At 40.7% G+C, this 17810-nt stretch overlaps 1 protein-coding gene across 1 annotated transcript; it reads right to left on the bottom strand.

The window, feature by feature from the left end:
- Positions 1 to 4766: 4766 nt before the first annotated feature.
- On the bottom strand, positions 4767 to 17365 carry LOC113991951 (acyl-CoA (8-3)-desaturase-like). The gene is made up of 12 exons (XM_027728731.2): positions 14103 to 17365; positions 11378 to 11488; positions 10762 to 10959; positions 9673 to 9774; positions 9355 to 9483; positions 7998 to 8055; positions 7534 to 7610; positions 7011 to 7108; positions 6590 to 6686; positions 5894 to 5973; positions 5486 to 5611; positions 4767 to 5175 (listed from the first exon to the last, which is right to left on the bottom strand). The coding sequence occupies exons 1-12, from the start codon at positions 14391 to 14393 to the stop codon at positions 5124 to 5126; spliced, it is 1419 nt and encodes a 472-aa protein (XP_027584532.1). The 5' UTR covers positions 14394 to 17365; the 3' UTR covers positions 4767 to 5123.
- Positions 17366 to 17810: the final 445 nt, after the last annotated feature.

Here is a 17810-nt window from a genome sequence, read left to right as displayed (position 1 = left end):
CATTTTTCCTTGTGTATCCTCTACCAGAAGAGAATATGAGGAAGATGCATTTATGTCTTCTGAGAAGATAGAAACACCCTTGAGGGACCAAAGGTTCAAATGAAGAACATCCTCACAACTCATCCAGACTCCAATTTGTACGTGCAGAGCTTAACTTGTACTGACTCTACCAGTGTAACAGAACTCATCCCATACCACGACAGATGGTTCCAACAGCTCTTACAGCAGCATCATGAAAGTCACCACTTCACATTGCACAAGTTTCTCTAGGCTGTCCAGTAATCTCTGCGTCTCACTCTGTTTATCCTCAACTTCTGCACACAGCTGTTTATCCTCTGGTATTCAAGGCACATTGTTTAATTCCAGTTGGCAAGAATGGGAGCAGAAGCAGGGACTGGATGGCACTACGATGATTTTGAATTGTCACCTAAGACCCATCAAGTCCCTTGGGAGCAATTCCTCAAAAATGACACCAAACGCAAACATTTGAACAACTGACTCAGTTGCTTTTTAGTCCCTGGTGGAGGGAGTTTCAGCAGGGACAGGCTCAGCAGAACAACTTCAGGGCCCAGGCTGCCCAAGATAACACCTTAGGTATCACACTGCTCTTTAATTACAAAGGTGGAAATCTGTGTTGTGATTGTCAGTTGCCGTTGAACCTGAGATGTAGAAATCCTCTAAAATGGGGCTCAAGTTCCTGCTCGAAGTATTCTGAGAACCAGACAAGAAATGCCATAAATAAGAGGCTTCTGCCAGTTTTGAGTTCTTTGCTGTGCTGTTGTCCACATTCCAAGGAGAGGGGAATGTGCTACCAGTCCATCCCTGGGGAAGAGGTAGGCATTATGGTTTTAAACAACTTTTCCTTGGCAGAGAGTCAAACCAAGGTAATTATACTGCCACAACAACCCTATAACCACCCTTTATGGAAGAAGTGGAGGATCACCTCTTCCAGCTCCATTTTAGAAAGAAAACAGACACAAATGTCCTCTGAAAAGCACTTTCTGCCTGGCTGCCAAGTGGGACCAGGCCTCTTGGGGTATGACAGGCAGGAAAACCAAACACACCCCACCCTTAGGTGGGTGATAAGATAAAAATTGCTCAGACAGAGGCAGCTCTGTACATGTAGAGACGCCCAGCTCAGCGTTTTTAGAGCTTTAGAGTAACAGCAGAACACACCTACCCTGGGCAACACCTGAAGAAAAGTTTAGGTGGTGAGATGGAATATCTGACCTGGATTGTCAGTGTAGATAATGGTTTTATTTCTGGCTGAATGTCCCTTTATGGGTGTACATTATATATATAATGTATGTATATATTACACATATATTATATGTATATTTTACACCTATATGCGTGTATATATATATATAATATATATAATATATATAATATATATTATTATACATGTATATAATTATAAACATTATATATTATATATTTTATATACATATATATGCATATATTATTTTAGATAGATTTTTATATCATATGTATACATTATATATAATGTATATCTAATAATACATATGTATAATATATATGTGTATATATAATATATATTTAACATTTATATTTCTAATACATATTTACTATATATAAATGTATAATATAATATTTTTATATATGTATGATATATGTGTATTTAATATACATATATTGGGTATACATTTATATATAATATATACATACTATATATAATGTATGTCTAATAATATATATGTATAATAGATATGTGTATATATGTATGATAATACATATAATATATAATAAAATAATATACTATACATTTTATATTATGTGCATATATATTATCATACATATATTATATATACATTTATATATAATGTATATATAAAATTCTAAATTATATTTTATAAACATGTATGTATAAATGTATATTATATTTTATATAATATATAAAATAAATTTTTAGATATAAAAATTTAAATGTATATATAAATTTCCTTCAGGTCAGACAACAAGTAGGCAATAACACTGAAGAATTCAAGGAATTTTTTTCTAGGAATGGTTGGCAAGAGGAATCAGCGGATAAATCTTTCATGGGAATCATTTTACCCTTTGGTGGGAAGGTGCTAAGCTGAGGTCCTGCCACACAGAGCAAGAAAAGAGAGTTATTCTTTCCATATTTAAATTCTTTCCATCATAGTCCACCCAAACTACCTTATCCAATTGCATCCCTAAATCTGGAGCCTGAGTGAAGAACAAAAACAAAGATACAGAAGAGCTTTTGCTCCACCTGGATAAGAAAAATCACTTTAGCAGCACCTCAAACTCCTGCAGCAAATAGGATCCTGCAAACCATCTCCCTCATTTCCTTGTCTCTTCCACGTATTTCAGATGGCATATATTGTCTTTCATGAAATATTGCAGTTCTCAGCAGCTGTTATCCTACCCCTTGAAGTTTGTGAGCCATGTCTGACCAAGGTAAACCTGCTCCATTGCTAATAACTTTTATAAAATAGATAAAGAAATGAATATTGGCACAGAGCAGCCTGTTAAGCCAATCGGAGACAAGAACATTTTAATTAAAATGAGGCTGCAAAATGACAAACTCAATAAATAATGACACTCAAACAAGTCGAATTCCAATTAAATGCAACAAATCAGATTTATGAGTCACACCAGAAAGAATCATTTTGCATCAGTCTTATGCTGGTTTCAGTGCTTTCAAGTCTCACTGGCAAAAAAAAAACGTAGGCATCCTTAATATTTCTGTTGCCTTCAGCAAGACATCAGTTTAACACTATCTTCATGTGCATGCAATACAATCCCTGCAGTCATGTTAAGACAGTATTGTCCTTTAAATATTTATAAAATGTTTCTACTGTTACAAATAATTGTGGATATCACCATTCTAACCAGGCTAGGATTTCAGAATACAGAATTGGTATAGGCACTAGTCAACAGAGGTTTCCAAATTACATTTTAAACAGATTTTTTTTAACAGCTTCTTTTTTGAACAGGATCATTCTCAAAGGCATCTGTCAGCTATTATTATGAAATAACCAGAACAGTGCTATTAGTACCTGCACCTACACAAAAAAGAAATATAAATAAAAAGAAGAAATGGAGATGTTCTTAAAACAACAAAGGCAAAAATAAAAGCCCAAACTCCTGCTTTGTGTGTGTGGGGGGGAGCTTGATCTTGTTACCTAGAAGAGGCTGTTGGTGCCTGCAGCTTGTAACACATGAGTTGCTGCTCAGTTGTTCATGGTGGTATCTCACTTTAAGATCTTCCACATCTTCCTCCTGTGGGTGTTTTGTCCCCTGAAAGCTCTGGGTGTGAATGGCAGAGGAGAAGAACCACATGGTCTTTGTTTTTGTGGGCAAATTGTCTATTTATTTGCCATTGTAGACTCACCTTCACGGGTTTTGGTCAATTAGGTGGACATAGCACAACACAGGTTCTGCCAGTGTGGCTCAACTGTCTCCTAGTGGAATATCTTTGCTCTACAAGGTATTGGGAGATATTGAATCAGAATTCCTTTGCAAAATCAGCAAGATTAATCAGAAATCTCACACTCTTTCTAAAACAGGAATTAATTTCAATCCAAAAATCATGAAGAAGAACTTTATTCATAATTATAGCTATAATTTCTTACAATTTCTCTTTTTATCCTATTTTTAGCTTTTCTGTTTTAGCTTTTCCAAACAACCAGGTTATCATCGCTCAGCTTTTTTCCCCCTGCTTTTTTCCCTGCTGTTAAATGATAACCACACATCAACTTGTTCTTTCATACATCCTCTATTTTTACTATCTGTTATTCATCTCTCCGCCTTGACATTTTACCTTTCCCATACAATTTAAAGCACTCTGAATGAAAATATTCAACCACAGACCCGCTTCTTTCTTTTATTGTCTCTCTCAAAACCCAGCGGTGTTCTTGGAGAGCCTCTACACAGGTGTGTATGACACTTTCCACCAGCAGAAGTTGTCCTTGACCATAAACACAGGTCCTTGGAATGACCAAGAAATAATCATTTAGATAAAATTTAATACACATAAAACTCAATAAAAGCAAGAGTGCCATAAACACCCTTGAAATGTGGACCTGCTCCTCAGTGCTTAGGCTTGTTCTCAATCTTATTCAAGGCTGGTCTACATCAGAAAGCCAGTCAGACAGCACAGTTAGCACTCAATTAACATATATACATGTATTTATGCCTATAAATAATACATGCTATACAAACTGGATTCAAACTGCCTACTACAGGTGTAAACCAGCAATTAATTATCTCCCTCCCCACGCAATCCATGAACAGAACTAGTTATAACACCTAAGTAATCAGAACAAGTAGTTTACATGTGATCAGTAGCAACGGGGACATACCCCAGGCCATCTTGTTCTTTGCACCTTTATCTATTCAAAAATATCCCTTAAAGATTCCCCCTGCCCTAATATCTCCTGACTTCCTGCAGTTTGCTTTGTGCTATCCCAAAAACACTAAGGAGGCCTTAATACTGAAAGAGGCTTGTAAGGAAGATGGGGCGAGAGTTTTAACCAGGACTTGTAGTGACAGGACAAGGGATAATAGTTTTAAACTGACAGAGGGCAGGTTTACATTGGATATTAGGGAGAAATCCTTCCCTGGGAGGGTGGTGAGGCCCTGGCACAGGTTGCCCAGAGAAGCTGTGGCTGCCCCATTCCTGGAAGTGTTCAAGGCCAGGTTGGACAGGACTTGGAGCAATCTGGTCTGGTGGAAGGTGTCCCTGCCCGTGGAACAAGATGATCTTTAAGGTCCCTTCCAATCCAAACCATTCCATGATTCTCTGACATTATAAAGAATTTCAGTTTAAACTTCTTCCATAAGCAATGAGCTGGTGCCTCCAATGAAGTTCAACTCATCAAGTTGATTCAAATTCTCCCCAGTTTAAAAGCCCATCTCTAAATTCTGAGATTGAGAGCAGGAAAAATAGAGGTTCATGGTTGAGATCAAGAAAAAAAATAGGTATCTTTAAGCCACTTTCCCACTTGATTCTTACTGAAATTAGCTTTGCCCAGCTCCTGAATTTTTATGCCTGAAGACACACACGGACGGTCTGTGCTGAGTCCTGGCAGCAGTTGGGTGGTGAAGAGGTTCCCTTTGAGAGTTGCCAGTTTTTACCCATGCAGATATGCTTCAAGCCAGTGCTCCCCAGAATCCTTCAGGGAACTGCAGGAACAGAAGTTCAATAAACCATTTATGAAGAGACTATTCAGTTTTCTGGGAAGCAAATTGCAGTTAAAGGAATAATTGGAAAAAAATGGATTTTAAAGTGCATGGATATCTCATAGCAAAGTCTGACTACTGGGAATGAGTAGAGAGGATTTAAGGAAGAGGGAAAAAAAAATCTTTCAAATTGCCTGTAGAAAAATCTAAATAAACTACAGGTTTGATCATGGTCGCTGACTTGCAGCGGTTCCCTGTATCCTTCCCTTACATGACATTAGACTGCAAAACTATCTTGTTAATGGATACTTACTGCAAAATATCTACAAAGGCTGTCAGTAAAGTCTTGGTTTTATATTCAATGCCGTGCTTATCACAAAGGCTTTTCACTAGAGGAGCTACTTTCCAGTAGTTGTGTCGAGGCATTGTGGGGAACAGGCTGCAGAATGGGATGAGACAGAGTTATTGTAAGACTTGGCTTGCACCACTTTCTGTCCTCCCTGATCAAAATATTCCCCTGCCCTCCCCCAGAAGGAGAGCAAAATGTCTCCTGAGATGGCTTATTCCTGGAAACAAAGAATAGTTTGGATGGGAAGAGACCTTAAATATCATCCGATTCCACCAGATCCTTTAAGGTCCCTTCCATCCCAAACCATTCTAGGATTCCACAGTTCTAAATGCCCCATATTATTCCCACTCTTATGCCCAAAATTATACTCACTGGTGCTCAATTTGGAAGTTCAAGTGCCCAGTGAACCAGTCATTGAACAAAGATTGCTCCACGTTGCATGTTGCATGGAGCTGGGAGGGAAAAAGACCCCAAAATACATGATTTAGGTTTTATTTTCCTGCAAGTCTGATGTTTGAACCCCAGCAATCATTGCCCACCCTCATCTTGCATAAAAGAAAAGTCAGGAATTACAGCCATCATTACCCTGAGGAATTAAATAAAGTCTAGACTAGCCAGGTTGAGTCTTTTTCCCTTAATAAAAGGGAAAATGCTTAGAACACACTACATGGGATTATGTTGCTGGAGGCATTATATATGTGAGTAAAGTTGTATTTACATATTTATTTTTATCAGATTTTACCAAATTTTGTCAGATTTATCTTATCTGCAATAAACCTGCAACCTGTAGGGTAAAAATAAAGGGATCCAATCCCACTTTGCTTCCTTTAGTTGGCCTAAAAGGGAGATTGACTGTTTCACCATCAATACTTTTCTGTAATAGGAAGGAAAAAGTACTGCAAAAAATATATCAACACCTTTCAGTCAAAAAACCAAGACTTTTTAAATCTAGATGTCCTGTTTTCCAACTAAAGCTTTAAAAGGTTTGATTATTACAGAAAGGATGTTGTCTTTGTCCTATGATTCAGAAGTGTAGACCCAGTATACCAGAAGAAAGGAGCTTCTCACCTGAGTAGACACCCAGTCTTTGTTCTGATCATAACCAATGTCCATTGGAATGTGGTTCATCTGTGACACCCAAATAAACCAGGTGCTCTCAAAGTACCTGGACAGATAAACAGGGAAACACTTGTTACATCTCCAGTGTCGTCCAAATTTACCATTAAAACACATTGCCGAGTCTCTTAGTCTTATCTAAAAGAGCACTTTTATGTAATTCAGGATTTCCTATTCCTAAATTTTAGAGTGTAAGAACCACTCAACTTGTAGTTGAAGGTGTCCCTGAGCAGTGACCACCACCCTGAAGTTAAACTGTTCCTTCTTGACTATTTATTGCTGAGAAAATTGTAGTGACTGGGACTAATTTTAATTTATTTCAGTATTGATTACATATATTAGTCTTGGAGACTCCAGATGTTCTGTGTGTTACCTGGACAGCCAGTAGTATATCATGAAGTTCTTAAATCCCATTAAAGGAATATACATGAGGGAAACTCGGATGGTGAAAGACACAAGCAATATCAGGTCCTGTAAAAAAAATAACCCAAACCAAGATGAAAATCAGCCTTTGTTGATGAAATCCCTCCACTCCATCCTCTCCCCTTTACTTGAACTGCAGCTAAAAACTGTTCTGATGTATGGATTTCTTATTGATTTATCAAGAGGAAGCTCCACACCACCATTCTACAGCAAGTTGAGTGTATCCCTAAAATATTCCCACAGCACTCACTTAATAACTGCAGACAACAGCCCTGTCATCACACTCTGTCTACATTTGAGTTTTCTCTTAACTTTTATTTATCTGCTAGAAGATTGAAAAGCCTTTTCTAAACAATTCTTCCTTGCTGCAGCAAACCCAGAATCAGCCTTTGCTATCTTAAACCTCCCAAACGGAGGTAAATATTAATATAGTCACAGTATTTGGGTTTCCCAGATGCTGAAGCTGTGCTTACCAACCACTTTTTCCTCTTGATTGTAAAGTGGAATATAGTCAGCTGGAAGAAGGGGATGAGTGCAAGTGGGGCCAACACTGAAGGAAAGAATGGAAAGAGAGAGGCATTTATAATTTCACTGCATCATAGCTCTTACAGAATAGTCTACTGTGAGAACAATGATTCTTCTTTCCAGCGGAAGAAAAATTGCTGTCTTCCATTTACACCAACTTTCATGCATTCACAAAATCTCTTAGTCTTTTTTTCTCATCACTTTTTCATTTCTTTCCCATCCCTTTCTTCCCTCTACTTGACTCACGCTCATCTAATACTTCCATCACATAACCCTTGCAGAGACACAGGGGCAATTCCTCCTCAAGTGGACCTTCTTGAACATGAAGGAAGCTTTCTGAAGGTGTCACTTCAATCTTAAAAACACCTTTATTCTGGGGAGGAGATGCACTCCTAATTTAGCAGATACTCACAGAAGAAATACTTATGCTGGTAATTGTAAGGCATGAACTTCTTCTTCTTCTTTCCAAGCTGAAAAATGAAAAGATATTGTAATGAGCCAGTGAGAGACTATACAAATATGCTCCAAAAAAATGCTTACAAATAATTTGCATTTTGTAGGAGAATGAAATTCAATCTAATCAATTCACCATGGAGTGCTGAGGCTATTGGCGCTTGGAGAGGAACAGGTTGTTAACATGGAAACTCAGTCATTAAGCTGGGGGGTTCCAACTTTGGAGATTGGAACTAGCTGATCTTTAAGGTCCCTTCCATCCTAAACCATTCTAGGATTCTATGAGCAGGATGTGTTTGCTGTGGAAGCTACATCTGAACTTCTGTATCCCAAATTTCTGAGTAATAGAGGAGAGGGTGGTCAGATATGACATAATTTGGAAGCTGTCCTATAATGTCTCTAAAATAACTTCTGCAAGATCAAGGTACTGAATGTTCTATAAATAAATCTGCCTTCTTGTTTTGTCAAATACTTTGTCTTCAATTACAGAAATATGTACACCTCAAAGATGTCTTCCCTGGATCAAAACCGAAACAACAAAGGAAGCAGACAAACAAAGCCCCTGAAATCCATTTTGCCTGGCCATGGTGTGTGGTATTTTGTAATTCTCACTAGAGAAGCCTTTCTGAGACAGCAGAGCTGGAATTTTCCATGTGCCTTGGAGAGCTGTAGTTTCTTTGCTTATTACTAGCTAAAGGAGAGAAAGAGGCTTTATTTTAAGAAGCTGATTACCTTGCAATAAAGTAATTTCATCACCCCATGAGTAAATAGAATTAGTAGGAAAACAAAAGGCAAATGAGACCTTGATGATATCAGGAATCATAATGGTGCAGGGAGGATGTATTCCTAGTTTTTCTTTTTGTGAAAGCCATACAATTTTGGGTTAAGAAATCATCTGCACTCGTGTTTGGTGCATGGCAGCAATACTGGTCCTGAAGGATTTAGGTGCCAAACAGCCAGAAGGACCCAGAGGGAACGTCTGACTCACTAATTACTGACTAATAACATGTAACATTAATGTAGATGCACTGACTCACCCTCTGAGCTGCCTCCAAGATGCTCACCCTTCCTTAAGCACTGATTGCAAGACTTGGGTTCTCAGGAGCTGGTGCCTCAGCATCATAATAACCAGGCAGTACATGAGACTCTTGGACCTTGGAACACTTTGGGAATTATCAGAGAATCCTGAATGGCTTGTGTTGGAAGGGACCTTAAAGATCACCTAATTCCAAGGCACAATCTGGATGATTATTATTATCCCTCCCTCTATAGATTTCTGCCATTAAATCTGCTTTTCCAGACATCCCCATGCTCACCTCCACAGAAAGTGTCTTTCCCAGGCTGAAGAGGATGGGGTGCATGTTGAGGTCAGGGTCTTTACGGAAGCAGTTGGGTTTGGCGTGGTGCTGGTTGTGCAGGTGGTTCCACCAGCTGGCAGGTAAGCCCTGGAAAAAGGGAACACCAGGGATTCAAACCAGAACGATATCAACGATCACATTGCTATTTATCCACCTGTTATTGACAGCTTGCACTGCAATTCCCTCCCAGTTGATACTGCCTGGATATAGGGACACTCCAATCCATTGCTTTGTCCCCATTAACCCCAGAGAATATTCCCACCATGAGCCAACTACCTTCAGAACATTTATCACCACCATCTGCAGCACCCGATTCCATCTGGGCTTCCTGAAGACAGAGCAGTGCCCCAGATCATGCTGGAACCAGCCCATCTGGATCTGGAAGACCAAAGGGTCAATGAAGAAACAGAATCTTGGCAGCATTGCAATAATTTGCCTTGTAATAATAATTTGCCTCCGTAACTTCATAGTGTGATGCATCTTCCTTCTGCTTTGGGGAAACAACACTCCCTGATGTCTTGCATGTTCAGTGCTGAGAACTTCCAATCAAGCTACTGTCCACTAAAGCTGCTCAATTCCAGATATTGACTTTAGCTGGAATATAGGGAAATCAGCAAAGCATCACAACAATTAACTGTTACAGCATAGAAGTCTGTTTGCTCCTATCACAAATAATGAATTTCCAAGTAACCAGCTAGAAAGTGGAAGAACTTCCAAGTCTACAGCGTTATTGCATTCCATGTTCCCATGGAAATATGAGTGCTCTTTGAGGAATATCCACTTTAACAGATAATAGGCAAGTAGAACAGATCATGTAAATGAGTTCATTTGCATTGGTTCTATGGATGTCTGAGCAAATTTAAACTTTCAGCTCTACTAAGAAAATCTTTCTTCTTCCCCTCACCCTAAATTTATCGCATCTAAGGGCCACAAAGTCCTATTCCCTCCTTCCCTGCATGGATCCTGCCCTTCTATGGTTGAATTTACTAATCCAGCAGAAAACTATTCAGGGTTAGTGAGGGAAAGTGGCTCATAAAGGACAAAACAAACATCAGACAGAAGGAACAGGGAGCCAAAAGTGCAGCTGAGAATGAAATATTCCCTCTTTTGTGATTAGATCAGCAAATCCCATCTTGTGAAACAGCCAGTTCCACAACATCCCACCAACTCCTGGGTTGTCAGCAAAACCAGATTTGCTGGAGGCAACAAAAATTGTGACGTAGAACGTGCTTGTTGTCTTCAGGCAGGTAACAGGACCTGAGGAGAGGCAGTGGAGCAATGCCTGGGATGTGAACATTCCATGAATCCTCTCCATCTGGAGGAACCAAACATGTCTGCAGGGCTGAGCAGCTGTCAGCACTTTACCTGAGCAACGGTGAAGAACGCCATGCCAGCCAGGAAAGGCACTAAGGAGATGCCAAAGTACCAGATCACGAGCCAGGATGCAGCATCCAGTACCAGGACGTGAAGGAAAACCAGGAAGAAGAAGTAGTAGTTTGGCCTCAGAAGTCCCATCTTCTCAACAGTGCAGCGCAGCTCACGAAAATCCTCCAGGAGGGATTTCTGGGGGTAAAGTTAAAATTAATGCACTATTTACTTTGAAAATGTAACACAGTAGACTCAGAAATCCCAAAGCAGCCATGGGAGTCAGAGGAGATATTCTCTCAGAGGGAACTCTGCAAAACCAGGCATGAGATCAACAGGTCTTGCTTTTGCTTTGATACTGAGACATCATAGTGGGGAGAACTGAGCAGAATTTGGGGCTCTGAAGCTCATTCCTCGCACCCAGGGGAGGATTTAGTGATCCTGAGATGGTCATGTTTCCATGCCTGACTAGCACCGGTTGCCTCCCCACTCCCTAGCCCATGGCACGGCGTCAGGTGTGCTCCTTCAGACAGGATTCCTGCTCCCTCTCTTATTTTCCTTCTCCTCCCAGGCTGAACCCCAAGCCGTTCCCAGCTCTGGAATCTGGGACACTCACCTTTTTATTGGACTCAAAGCTGGGTTGATCTGGTGCCAGCTCCCCAATCAGCAGAGATCTCAAGTACTTTTTCACCAGAGACTTATCGTTGTGAAAAGCTACAAAGGCATCCTGAGAAACACAAAGGGAGGGAGTGAGAAAGGGCACGTGACTAAATCCCAGACGCTGAACCTCTCCTTTCCTCAAGTCTTTGATATAACACGTAATCCAGTTCCCATTGTCCAGAACCCTTTGGGTTCCTCTTTACCACCTACTGGAGCTCGGCCCAAGGATGCTGGAGAAGTTTCAAGAAACCAGATTTCATAAAAGGCCCTGGGCGAGGCTAGTAATGAACATGAAAGGGTTTGATGAAAAACTCTTTGCAGAGGGAAACATGTTCTTTCATCTGCTTGTTTCAGCACAGTCTGTCCCTAGAAGGCTCCAGCCAGCAGCCCTTCCCTATGGATGGGACCCAGGTGTGGGAGAACACATCAGGGAATGGGATGTGTCTTTGCCATGCTTGGGATGAGGCTTTTAAAATCCTGTTTGTAACCCACTAGGGCCAAAGGGAACATGTGCTGAAGTTTCTTACACAGCAGGAGTGCACTTCCCTGCAAGTTTTCAGGCTGGATGATATTTTGGGGAAGTAGGTAACAGTAGTGACACAAATGGGTCCATTCAAGAAGCATTTGAAATCCCAGTTTTAAAATCAAAGACAAGCAATGGAATAAAGGGCGAAATTCCAGGTAAATCAAAACTCTTCTTTAGCTCAGTGAATTTTCCAGAAGTAAGATAAAAAGACTGACCATGCTCTATTTAGGTCCAGAAAGAGTAGATATGGCAAAATCCTCAGTGTTTGAGCAGTCAGGTACTTGCTGATTTTGGGTGTGAGAAACAACGTGGGTGATTATGACCCAAAAAAATTCTGCATGTGCCTGGTCAGGACCAAGTCCCTGGAAAAGGACAGGGGACTTCCTTGCAGTCTGACATTGCTCTGGAGCCTTTTGGCTGGAGAACTGGAGACAGTCTTTCTCTGAGTACTTTAGTCCAGAAATACTCAGAACAAGGTGATTTTTTTGACATTTGAGCTTTTTACAGACATCCACTGACCCTTTGTCACAGTGACAACTGAATAACTCTGTCCAGACCCAGAGGACTGGGGAAATCTCTCTATCCTAATTCTGTGCCCCTCATACATTCTTATATATCTCCCTCCTGCCAGGAATCTGATTCAATCCATAAGTGTCTATATTGCAGCTTGGAAACAGGAGCCACAATGCCTTCAAGCAGGAATCCCTCTCCACAAGATCAGTATCACAGATTCTTATCACTGAAAGCCCCTCAGTCCTGCCTGTCACTTCTCCTCCCTCCTCTCAGGTCCTGATAATCATCTTAAGAGAGATTAACTTTAAGATTTATCACCTGCAACACACACAACTCCCAACATTTAACATCAGTGCAATGTTCTTGTTGACATTTTCAAATTAATCCACACAGAAGAAGAAAATTCTCACTGTATATATACAATTATGAGGTCTAGAGTAGTCAAGAGTACTTGAAAAAAAATCCTGGATCCTGGTTTTAGGTAAAGTCCTGCCCCAGCAATTTTTTGAGACACCTTCCAGTCCTGCATTTCTGTAAAAGTGTGTTTTTTCTCAGAATATATGAACAGAGCAGCATTTTAAAAGCAAAAAAAATTATACAGATTAGCAGAATACAAATTGAGAGCAAGACAGAAGGATATTGTTGTGATGCAACACAAATCCACACTGTACCCACAATTCTGGCTACTAGTTGTGGTCCTGTGCTCAAAGGGATGTAGCACAGCTACAGGTTGGAAAAGACCTTTAAGAGCAAGTAAAATTAGGTTGTAATTATTGGAATAATAAAAGCAGGCAGGATCAAAGGTCATCCTTTAAACATATTCACCCCAGACAAATTCACTGTGCTTAAAGCCCCTGGGTGTCCATAAATAAAATAATCTAAATGCAGGTCCTTACACTGCAGGAGCTGGGAGGACATTGCTTGGGGCCAAATAATTCCATGCATTCTGTATTCCTTGAATCCTTTTGTAAAAGTCCAGTAACAGAACCTGCAGGAGGTGGCACCAGGATCTCTAGACTGGCCTGGCATGGCTGGTCTAAGTTCTTAAGTCACTGAGGTAGAGGAGAAAGCCAGCGAGACTCAAACCTTTCTTTTCCTTCCTTTGAGAACACAAGATATTTTTCTGCCCCACTTTCAAGCATGGAAACATTCAATTCAAGGAGTGAAATGTGAAAAATAACTGATCTGGTTCATTCTGGGCCAGGACTGGGGAAGTGTTATCCCATTTCAAACTGAAACCTGAGAGATTAGACTGGCTAAAGAGCTTCCTTCAAGTCAAAAAGTCTTGTTGAGACAAGAATTAAATCTCCCACATCACAAGCTTATGCCTGAAACTTGGCCATGTTTTTAATGCTCATATTTCTGACTATTCAGATATTTAATATCTCCTTTCAGCAGAGAGATCTGCTTCGAATTCATTATTTCTGTCAACGAGCAACACAATTATTTCAGAGAAATCCACTAAATCAACAAATTTTTGCAGGAGATCTGTTTTCAAATATATTTGTGGAAGTTTTCCTTGTCTCCTGCAGCCATTGTGCCTCTTTCTCAGCCCACTCTTTGGCCAAGCACAGTGACAACCAGCACGTCCTCCTGCCCTGGCACTGGAACCACCTTCCTGCTCTGTCCTCCTGGGTCTTACCGTGGCATCTTGCCCAGCATAGTGGCTGATAACTCTGCTGCCTCCAGGGTGCTTCTTGGAAAACCTGCTGACATCATAGACCTTCCTGTCGATGACCAGCCACTGCTCCTGGCTCTCCCCACGGCCATTGTGCATCCTGACCTCTTCCCAAGTGAAAGGCTGCGGGAAGGCCGGAATGGGACTCGTCCCCTTCTCGCTGGAGCCTGTCTGAGGAGGCATCTGTGCACTCAGAGCCGGGATCCACCAGGCTGAGCCTTGCTCTGTGTCCAGGCTGAGGGTGGACCATCCCATCCTGCCCGTTATACAGCCTCACTCCAAGCCACTCCCTTGTGCTCCAAGGGCTGGTTGGCTCTCCTTGCCCAAACACACCCTTCCAAAGTGCCCTCCCCTTCCAGATGCTTTACACACCCATAAATAAAAGCCCTGTTCCTTCTTGTGCTTTCTGAGTTGCCTTTAGAAAGTCTGATTACTCATGAGAGTTGTGGACTGCTCTACTGAACACAAACAGGAATAAACAGACAAAATTAGGATTATCTGTTGTCTCTAAATGGCCTCATCACACTGCCCAAAATCTTCAGGTTGTCCATCTTTGAAATTTTCTGTGTTGACCCTGGCATGGTAAATTCATGTGTCTTTCTTAACTAAAATAATCAAAATGCTATCAAATCGGAGTAAAGATGGTAAAGATTCAGAGTAAAAAAAGAACACAATTAGGAAAACATCCTTTATTTCCAGTTAATTTGGCTTGTTCATTGTATACTTCGCATACAGCTGTGAAAACAGAGTTTTCTGTATATTCTTGACTCATTCAATCATCTAATTGTTCAAGTAATTAATTCATAAGTCTATAGCATTAGAATGTTTTGGAATTAGGAGTAATAATAATAATAACAATAATGACTGTTAGCACCAAATTTGGCTGTAGATTCAGAGTTCCTAAAGCTATGTTTAAAGGCAACGTTGACATAATTAACCTCACTTAAACATTGCTCCTGAAGAGACAAAATCTGAGCATCTCTGATGTTGAGAAGATCTGCTATGAGTACAGAGGTGAAGAGTTCTCAGCTGTAACAAATAGCAGAGAGAAGAAGGCAATGCCAAGCTTCCTATGCACCCACATCAGTTTTGCCCATGACCCAGAAAAAACTAAGCCCTAGGAAATACTGCCCTACTTGAGATTTAGGATTCTTTTATTCCAAAATTATGAGCCCTGAGTGCTTTTGAGGAAGGTACAAGCAGCAGGCTGATATGGTACAGTCTGTTCCCACAGATTTGAGTTAAATCAAAAATCATGAGTTTTCCCCCTTTTTATTTACACTTATGAATTTATTATGTCTGTAACCCCAAATATTGCCTACAATGATGCCTAATCCTTGCCTGAAATCTGACCAGTTCCAGGCCTCAACTACCTCTTGTGACAGTGAGTTTCACAGACAATTCACACACTGTGATCCAGAGAAAGGAGGGAATTGTGTGAGCTCCCAGTTCTGAGAAGGACTGAGAACACTCAGCTGAAGTTGCAGACCTCAGGCAGGACAGAAAGATAAAGAAAGACAAAGAAAGTTCGGAAAGCCAAAGGCACTTCAGCAGGATGAGTTGTTTTCCCTGTCTCCCAAGCAGATGGCAAGGAGGAGGCCTGATCGAAGTAGAGATGATCTGATATCCCTCTCATGAGGTGAAAAGTACCATTTGATTTTCGTAAAATAACTTTATTTTCAAGAGTTTGTCCCTGAGTGACTCTGGAATGGAGCTCACAGGATATTCGTGCTGTAAGAGACAATGAAGCTTCTCAGTTTTTCACTCTGTACCAGTCTCAGACTGCAAACACAGTGACAAATATGAAGTCCTGGTTTTTGTGTTCCCCAGTGAATTAATAACAGCCCAAAAGCAGTTGGATAGAGACAGCTGAAATTCCACAGAGCAGACACCTGCCTTACCCTTAGCCCTGCATGGAGCGAGCAGTTTTCTGACTGCCACAGAATCCTAACTTACGCAATTCTAATTCTTTAAATCATGTAGCATCTTGTGAATTAATAAGTCAAGCCCAAAACAGCTGTGTAGAAGTTCCTGACATATGGCAATGGTTGAACCACCCAAAGTAAAAGAGAAATGGGACCGTTGGTATTCGTCAGAAGACAGTGATAAAAGAATGGGAGGAACAATTTCTACTCTGCTGTCACATTGCATTTTGTAACTCTTTATCTTGCTCTAAATAAAAGTTGAGAGTGTCCACGCCAATGATGTGTTCATGTTCTATTGTATATGTGTGGAGTCTTACCTAAATCATGTTTAGTACTTGAGGTGCTGAAAATAAAACGTGCAATAGTTTGCGCAATTTTCCACATATGTGGTTTTTATAGACATGTGAAAATACCAAGTTACTCCACAGCTGGCTGAAAGTACAAAAAAACCCCTTCCCATGGCCCTGTATTCAGGCTTGTAAATGCAGCAGTTACCTGAAAAGGAGAAGATAAAAATGAGGGGTTTGATTTTGGTCACAGAGCCAGGTGTGAACAAATATGGGATGTCTCTGTCTATAAACACAGTCAGCTGTGATTTCACTGTTAACACACACTGTGGGTGCCAGTACCCACCAAACTGTTGCTAATTAGATGAATTAAGTTTGGGAACTTTAAGATATTTTTTCTCTGTATTAACAGTGTGCATAATATTTAATGCCTGAATTTATTTTCCATCAGCTCCCATCCAGAGGGTCCTGCAATGCCCATTGATATTCCATCACATTAAATCCCCTCCCAGTCTGAAAGCAGAAGCTCTGTCTATGTTATCCAAGTCACCAAACAGATTTCAGAGCTGCATGGAAAAGCCCAGAGAGTGAAAGCCACAGCCATGCTCACTCAGATAAACTATTGGGAAATCTGTCAAAGTGAATTTACACCACACTCAGTGTTCTGCAACAACTACCCACAGACCTGCCAAAATCTGTGTCGTGTGCTCCTGGGAGCTGGTACATGTGCTCAGAGCTGTTCTCTTGTGACTAAGAAACTCCTTGCCCAGGGACTTGACATGGTTTCCCAGATTTCCAGAAAGACAGTATGTGACTCCTCAGCTGGGAGTTGTTGCATCAACACTTTTATCCCCCATAAATATTTGCCGCTTAATCCACTGCAGATACGTGGTCCAGAAATAAATCTAGTACTGAGACACCCCAAAGCATCTTGGAAGTGGTTCCGTGATTCTGTGAAGTGGTAGGACTCGATGATCTTAGAGGTCTTTTCCAACCTTAATAATTTTATGATCTCATTTCTAAGAAAATCTCCTTTTCCTTCAAGCTCTGAGGAATTTTTTCCTATAGGATACCAATTTTTTTACGGGGTTTTTTGACCACCTTTTCTACAGAAACGAAGTATTTCATGGGGCCTGTCACACGTGCTGTGACAGCACCTACCAAGTGATGTTCCTGGACAAAGCTGGATGGAGAACATCTACTTTACAAGATTTACAGTCTACCCCGAGTTGCTCAACATGAGACAGACATTTATAGGTTGCACATGTCTCCAGAGTCAGCTGTCAACAGTAGAGAGAGCTGAAAAAGCAGGACCTTGCGCTGAAGCCGTGGGACAGCATCTTGCCTTTGTGGAGAACTCATGGATGCTCTTCCCTAAAGTGGCTCCAGTCTATGGCAGGGAACTCACCTGCATCCATTCACAGGCCAGCACACAGGTCCCTGTAGATAGAGCCTGCTTT

The sequence above is a fragment of the Pipra filicauda genome, unplaced genomic scaffold (assembly GCF_003945595.2).
Source record: "Pipra filicauda isolate LSUMZ 115617 unplaced genomic scaffold, ASM394559v2 scaffold45_size4122338_pilon, whole genome shotgun sequence".
NCBI classification, from domain to species: domain Eukaryota; kingdom Metazoa; phylum Chordata; class Aves; order Passeriformes; family Pipridae; genus Pipra; species Pipra filicauda.
Note: the sequence above shows the minus strand (reverse complement) of the source record. Positions and strands in the feature narration are given on the sequence as shown.

What these genes read in the sequence shown, in the direction of transcription:
- LOC113991951 (XM_027728731.2), bottom strand. Translation starts at nt 14,393, where the DNA reads ATGGGATGGTCCACCCTCAGCCTGGACACAGAGCAAGGCTCAGCCTGG. An exon ending in GAAAGACACTTTCTGTGGAG is followed by an intron (nt 8,056 to 9,354) that starts GTGAGCATGGGG and finishes TTCATTTTTCAG; the next exon opens with CTTGGAAAGAAGAAGAAGAA. An exon ending in AAGACTGGGTGTCTACTCAG is followed by an intron (nt 5,974 to 6,589) that starts GTGAGAAGCTCC and finishes TTTCCCTCCCAG; the next exon opens with CTCCATGCAACATGCAACGT.